Genomic DNA, 8,018 nt, shown 5'->3' on the forward strand with positions numbered 1-8,018 from the left:
GAGTATAACATTATAACATGATATAAAACTCAAAAAAGTTGATTTTACATGATATTGCCCCTTTAAAACTTTGTCTTGCAAGATGGCGGATGAAATGCATTCTTCAATTAATGTTACTTTTTTAGCTTAATATATGTGAAAACATGAGATTTCCTTGTGAAATTCATGTGTTTTTCTTTGAATGTTAGAACAAGATCACCTTTGAAGAGCCACAGACAATAATCCTGTTTTGCTGCAGATCCTCGCTCAGGCTAAGGGATTGCAGTAATGATACATTCTAGGTATTTTGTATTAGATTTAAYGTATTTGCACCATGTTCTATTTGGATTAAACTGGACTATTAGGGTTTTGAATTTGGATCCGTTTTGAATGAATTGCATTGGATGGGATTTGCTAAAAACTGGACCCGTTTGYCTTTCCGTACAGTGTCCTGAGAGGATTTCAGATGGGAATTAGAACTGAATAAAACACTTGGACCAAAATAAAATGAAATGAGGAACAAGGTTTTATGTGCTTTTAGACTTCAAACATTTAGATTGCAAGCATAACATGTTGAACGTCTCCATACTTTAAAGATTCTTCAAAGGCTTAAAATAAATTAGCAAACAGCTTTAGCCTCCGGAGACCCTCACATTAGGATGATGGCTTTGCTGCACATTATTTATTCTGTCCAACTTTATCTTGTTATCCTTATTCAACAATACATTTATGGAACCTTTTTACTTAATTTTCTTATTAACTTTTTTTATTTTTATCTGTTTCAGTTAAAAAAAATTGATTCAATTATTCAAAAACAATGGCTTTGTATCTGAGAGGTACTAATCCCAAATAGTTTGGTGGCGAAAAAACACAAAAAATATAAATCTTGCAGCTTGGGAGTTTAGGTTTTTCACAAAACCCACTGAGTCAGCAGAATGCTGTAAGAGCCATAATAATCAAAGAGGAAGACTGAACCAAAACAAAGCAGAGCGATGTCCTGATGTGACAGATTGACACAACAATCTTTAACCTGGCATTGATTTGAGCTCTGGATTTAACGCCTGACCTCATTCATAGGAGCAGTCTGAGTGAGGAGATTATCTAATGTGTGTGTGTGTGTGTGTGTGTGTGTGTGTGTGTGTGTGTGTGTGTGTGTGTGTGTGTGTGTGTGTGTGTGTGTGTGTGTGTGTGATAAAAATCTGACAGTGTTGTAACAATGTAGAAGAATAAAACCAGAAGATAAAGCGTGAACGCTTTGAAATCCAGATAAAAAATGAGATTCTGTAAACTGGTTTAATCTCAGAGAACTGGCCRGGAGTGGTTTCAGGTCTGATGAGGAGACGGGGAAGGCGTGGAGGGAGATCTCCTGCTAACTGTTAGTCAGAGCTGCAAATATAGCTGCTCACTGCCCACTCTCTCCTCCATACATCCCAGCAGGCCGAGGGCAAGACATTCTTCTTCTCTGAACGCTGCGTGTGAAGGCGGCTTCGCTTGTTGGGACTGAACACGCTGCATCCATCAAGTCCCGACTTCTGTGGACGGTTAGCCTGTCAGCCTGTTACTCAAGCTGTGATTCCTCCTCAGCAACAGTGTTCAGAAAATGTAAATGTCCTGTGAGTCAGACTTGCTGTTTGCTGGCCTGGGGGTGCTAAGGGATGGGGGCTTCAACAGAATGCAGTCAGACAGCTCCACCATGTTTAACTCAAACAGCTTTATAGGCTTGTCTCACCCTTAGATGTTTATTCCTTCTCCATGCTGGGTTTTAATAATTCAAAAGGTTATTTGCATGAAGCTGCTTATTCAAATTACTCTGTGCTGGTGATTATGTAGGGTTAGCACTTCCCTCTCTTTGCGGCTGGAAACGGATATTATAAAAGGTATTTTATTTATTTGACAATATGAACTTGAAATATGACACGTCTGCTCAGTGTAGTGCAGTGTGTTCATACGGAACCAGAGCTTTGAAATAAAAARGACTTTGCTGAGCTGTACAGAACCAAAAGTCATGCAGATAATCCCCTCACTTTGTTTGGAGCCTCTAGGTTTCAGAAWCAAACATCCAGTGAGCTGTTCAGACAAACAGGGTTACTCAACTGACCGGTCAGTTAGACTGATCTTATTATATAGATCCATGTCMACATCTTTCACACATWGCCAGGTGTGGGCCAGATGTGRTGTTAAGCTGACCCTGCTGGCATGGCGAGTGGTTTGTTGACAAGATGTGGGCCAGGCCTGGCAACGATGGCACTTTTTTTAAGATGGCATGACAAACAGTGGTGGTTTCGTTTATGTGGTGCTGGCCTATGCTTGGACCACCTCTGGCAATCTGTCCATGCCAGTTACAGCCCACAGACAGTTTACAAACACTTGGCCTTGACACCACAAAGAATGATGGCTCTTGGCAAGGTCTTCTCTCCTGCTTCAGTGTTATTAGCAGGATTTTTCTATCTGCAGCAGAGAAGCTGTCATACAAACAGTGATACAGTGGATCAGGATGCCTTCGATTGCTTCTCTGTAGAATGTTTTCATGATAGGTGTCRGTAGTTTGGCATTTTTTAGTCTGTGTAGTGTTAGTGGACTGGATCATGTTGTCACCATTGTGCACCCCCAGAAACTTTGTGAGGTTTACTTTTTCCAACAGCAGTATGTGTTGACAGTCAGYAGGGGGTGCTCACTGCTGCAYCTCCTAAAGTCCAAAACCATCTCCTTAGTTTTTTCCACATTCAGTATTAGAGGATATTGTTGTCTCACCACCTGGTCATTTGCTCCACCTCCTCTCTGTACAATGAATCACTTGTTGTTGAGAAGCTCCGCTACTGCTGTGTCATCTGTAAGCTTCATGATGTGTCAGCAGAGTGAACAGAAGAGGGCCGAGAACACAGCCCTGGGGAAAGTCAGTATCTAGGTGATGCGGCTGGAGGTTCTCCTCCTGGTGCTCACTAACTGAGATCTGCCTGTAAGAAAGTCCACGATCTAGCTGCAGAGTGAGAGCAGCAGATACATCATCCTCAACAGGTCTGTTTGCATAATATTTGTACTGGTGGGAGTCAAAATAAGGGGTCAGGAGGGTTTTGATGTTCTGCATGACCAACCTCTCAAAACATTTCAGAACCATAATTGTTTAGACATGACACAGAGGACATCTTTGGAATAGTGGCGAAAGATTTCAGGCAATTTGAAACCACAGTTTGGCCTCAGTATTGTGTAAAGAAACTTTTCAAAGCCACAACAGCTTGGCATGTTTTCCTAATGCTGCTCATCAACTAATGGCATCCTTTTCTCCGACCAGATTTTGATGCAAGGTCATACCCTGTGGTTGTGTTGGTCACTCTGGAAAGAACAGCACATCCAAGCTGATCCCACAAGTGTTTAATAGAGGGTGAGTTCTATAGGCATGACACTCACACAAATGAAGTTTGCCAACACATGTGTCATCATTTTAAAAGGAACATACAAATAAGAGATTTATTACCACTAAGCATTGTTACAATAAATAAGTGACACAAATTATCTTACATTCTGTGGTATATTTAGTTCCTAAAAATAACCAGTGACACATTAGTAGCACGTTTCATCTTTTATATCCTTTAAACTTTAAAAATCAGGCTTTTTAAGATTTAAAACAACTTTTTTTGTCATTTCAATTTTTTATATTACAAAAAGTAAATAAAGGCTCAATATTCCCTGGCATTCAGTCTTTCTTGCCAGAGTTGTAGATTGAGATAAGGTCATGTTGATAAAWGACAAAGTTTGTGTTGTTTGAGTCAAAGCTTGAAAATAATGTTCTGCAAGACTCAATGTCTTGGCTCTACTGGTCATTTAAAATCATGTTGACTCCAAATAATAAACCGTCGTGGATGTGGCATTCAGTTTTTGGAGTTACATTAAAATACCTAGTTGAGATATTTTGCTAAAATGACAGGCAAACGTATACACTGCCAATTTTTTTATCACCAGCCTTTCACCTTTTGGTGGTGGGTGTTATATATTGGTAAAAAAAGAAAACAAAACAAAATGYAACATGTTTACATCACTTCTATATTAGCTTCTAATATCTCAGAGAAATGAACRGCATAAACTATTAGGTGCTTTAAGGGGCAGGAAATGTAATTTTTGTCCAAATGCAGTTTTTCATGGCAGCTTGTAGCTTGAGGGCAAATGTCAAAATACTGCAGTTTTTAATTAATTAATTAATTAATTAATTAATTAATTAATTAATGTAGTTTTCTTCTAAAAATCTATATTATTATTATCTATATTAGGCTGGGAGGACTTTGTGCACAGATCAGCATTTAGACCAAAAACATCATCACAAACTTTTTATTTAAATCTAAGAAAATTGCATGAGCTTGAAAAATAAGTTTACACTGACCCACTTTGTGTGAATTAAATTGTCAGCATTTTGTCACAAAGAAGCACATGGTTTGCTGAACATTATGAAGAACCACATTCTATRTACTAGGAAATGTTTTACTCACAGATGCTGCTTCTCTCTGGAGAACGGATGAGACAGGGACTTGACGTTTTGTGGTCGGGCAGCATTCACTTTGGGGTGAAGAGGACCTGTGATTTTGTGAATGAACAGACGGACCTTCTCCACCAGATTGCTGCCTTGTTTAACCTCATAAACCTGAGAAAGAAACAAAAAGGGCTGTGGCTRTTATCTCAGACATACCATGTGCTGAATGTTACACAACAGGCATCCACTTGTACAATTAGATAGCTGTTAGTTGCAAACACATGTACTGTACAATAATCTGTCAAGAGACAAAGTGGATGACCGTCATTATATGCATAGAAATAGGCCTTTTTGACTAATTTACCAACTTAAAAATACTTAAAATTAAATACTTATATGGCTTTTTCCCAATTAATAAAACTATTTTAACAACTGCTACTAGCTTTGAAAGCAAAACAAACATATAACATAGCATTTTATTTTGAAAAGACTATAAAGTAACAATTATGGACATATGAGCTCTGCTTTACTGTACCCTACTGTAGGAWCATGCACTCCCTTGCATCTATAGAACTGGTGAAAATGATGAAATATAAAGCTCTGAGGCAATCAGGGTTAGCAGCACATGTTTCTGTGCCTGAAGCCTTTTAACTCACTGAAAGTTTTCCTGCTAACCCTCAATCATGTGAACATATTTGATTTAAACATGAAACACACAACAGTCTTAAACCAAAAGGCAGCGACTGAGACTGATTTTTCTTTTTCTGTTGTGTTGACACTAGTTGGGCTATGTTAATTCGCCCTGGATTAAATAAGCATGAAAAATTGCTACATCAAGTAACTGGAATTTCTCTAGTGAGTTAGCTACTTTGTATTCTGTGCCAATATCAGACCTACAGTATGTGAATTTCACAAGTAACTAAAGCAGGTGATCCAGGGAGCCGTTTGCTGCTCGGTTTCCTTTTCTAAATAAATAAAAGTTGACATTTTCCTGAATGGTAAATGACCAGCAGATAAAAAGGACAAAACACAGGTAAGAGCTGTTTAATGTGCCAAAGGGTAATTGTTTGTTGGACGGAGCACCTTCTTTGTTGGCATCTTGACCTTCATGAACTCAGCTTCTCGACACAAAACACTCCAAGGAGCATGGATCTTCAAGAAGCCAATGCCAGGGATTTTATTCTGAAATACAAAACATTTGAAATAGTAGAAGGGAAATGTCAGTGTCAGGAAACACATGGAGTAGGCAATAAATGGACAGGTGGCAAAAAGACGCAGACAGATTTTTGAACAACAAAAAATTTGACTGTTTGATGGAAATCCTCTGCACTGATTAAATAAATAAATAAATAAATAAAATAAACTTATCTTTTTAAATGCCTATGACATTGTGTCTGCAGCTTGTTACGTTACATAAAGCCACTTCTGCAGCACCAGACTTACTTGACGCCCCCTCCCCCAGCTCTGCACGCCGACCTGTCTGGATGAAGGGATGAATAACAGTAGACTGAAACAAGCTGCCTTACTGTATTCACCACGGATAAAATAGACTTTCCTTAAAGATTATATAAGCTCTATAAACCTGCTAGGATAATTATTTAATTGYTTATTATTAGTAACGTATCTCATCAACTGTAGTTCATTTAAACATTTAAAAAAGAGAGGATTTTTAAAGACCAGTATTTTTATCTTGTAAAAATGTAAATGTGCATCTGTAGTTGTTATGCAGCATTTTTTAAAAAGTGAGATGTAAAATACGTCTTTCTGTTCTTGTTCTCCATTGGTTAGCGGCTAATGCATCTCTCAGTAAAACATTTCAAGCAGCACTGATATGAGGCATTAACAGAATTAGTAAAGGAAACTTGATTCCATCCATCACTTTTGTGTATCAGCATGGATCTACTTCATGTTTCAGACTCTTCTAAAACGATACCGCCTTTAAGGTTTGCTCCTACAGTTTCGAGCCATTTCTTTAGACTTCTGATGACAAGGCTAAGTTGCTAAAAGCTTTTCCCGGAACAATTTCTTATTTTCAAAAAAACAATAATGCCCCATGTCATGGGGTCACTCATGTGGCTCTCAGTGGATGTTTCACTGCATGAAGACTCATTTTAACACCATTTGCCTTTTTCTTAGTTAATGGACCAAAAAATGATAAAGACCAAGCAGGAAGCAAATCTTTTTGTTCCTCCGGGCTGCAAATGCACAAAAAATTAAGTGCATCAAAGAATACATTATAAAAAAGAATAAAAATCTTTGAATAGGACAAGAAAAAACATCTGGGAACACTATTTTCTGAGATGAAGCTTAACTACAAAATAACGATACATTTAAGCAGCAACATATTTAACTAAATAATAGAATAGAATCACCTTTATTGTCATTGTAATTTGCATTACAATGAAATTGGGTACACTTACAGTGAAAAGTGTGTTTTTGCCCCTTTTTGATGAGAGAATTGATCAAAAAGCAACAGATTATAAAACCAACAGGCCAGTCTGTTGGTTGACTAACCAAGTTTTTATCCAACACGTGCAGATTAGTGTTTTTACAAACATGACAGTTTACAGCAAGCCTACCGACTTAAAACTTGATGAGTCATAAAAACAACTGATTATGTTACTTTCACTGTGTGCATCATTAAATTTATATTTTCAATTTAATTACATTCAAACGTCTCATTTGTGGTGGTTCTAAACTGTTCATTAAAACCCAAACTTTTGAGATAAAACTAAGAAAAATGGTTTCCTGGTTACTTACAGATTCAATTTAAGAGGTTGCTTTTCTAGACAAATTAAGCAATAAAACTTTCTGAGCCCGAACACTTTTCATCCCTGCTTTAAAAACCTGATAATTTGGGTAGATTTCAGTTACAGTAAATAAAGTCCATTGTTAACACATCAATAAATTATAGAGTTGAAGGAGTCAAGTTGTTTGGGATTTTCTTGAGGAAAACCAAAGTTCAATGCATCTTTACAAATTAATGGTGCAATTCTCCTTTGTTCCAGTGTTCTAATTAATTATCATTAGTGGAGAGATTTTTAGAGACATTTCTCCACGAGACACTTTMTTTTTCCTGCAGCATCAACTAGTTTAATTTAAGAACTTAAATCACACCGAGTGAATTGTTTAAATCAGAGGTCTTCAGTGTTGTTCCTCGTAACCCACCCATAGGGGGCATGTTTAAGATGTTTCCCTGCATCGGCACACCTAATTCAAATTGATTAATTGCCTACTCAGGCTGTCTTTGATTTTAGCAGAAGCCTGTCAAGGAGTAGCCCAAACAGCTCTCTGCTATCCACCATTGTTACTGTTGTTTATCTACTKGAGCAAGCGCAGACAAACTATTGACTGCAGCCGTCCATAGTGTGAATGAGCGATTTCGCATCTCTGCAGGGGAGAGGACTTTCCAAAAAACTTCACTCAGACCTGGATTCAAGCAGCTTTGATTTCAGTGCACAGTTATTTGTACAAATGGCTGAATTGAAATGCTACACTTYCGTACAAAAATGGCGTTGTGTAAACTGGAACTAAATAAAGAGCTTGGAAAGAAAAAATATAGAGAAGGCCATTATTAATA

General features: G+C 37.7%; 1 protein-coding gene across 1 annotated transcript in view; it reads right to left on the reverse strand.

Moving 5' to 3' along the window:
- Window positions 1-8,018, reverse strand: part of ano1a (anoctamin 1, calcium activated chloride channel a) — a gene marked incomplete in the record, with an annotated part of 59,987 nt that overhangs the window by 34,940 nt on the left and 17,029 nt on the right. The window contains 2 exon segments of the mRNA XM_014021196.1: window positions 4,458-4,609; window positions 5,522-5,620. Coding sequence (XP_013876650.1) covers window positions 4,458-4,609; window positions 5,522-5,620 — 251 coding nt within the window.

This window comes from Austrofundulus limnaeus, unplaced genomic scaffold (genome assembly GCF_001266775.1).
Source record: "Austrofundulus limnaeus strain Quisiro unplaced genomic scaffold, Austrofundulus_limnaeus-1.0 Scaffold281, whole genome shotgun sequence".
Lineage (NCBI taxonomy): Eukaryota > Metazoa > Chordata > Actinopteri > Cyprinodontiformes > Rivulidae > Austrofundulus > Austrofundulus limnaeus.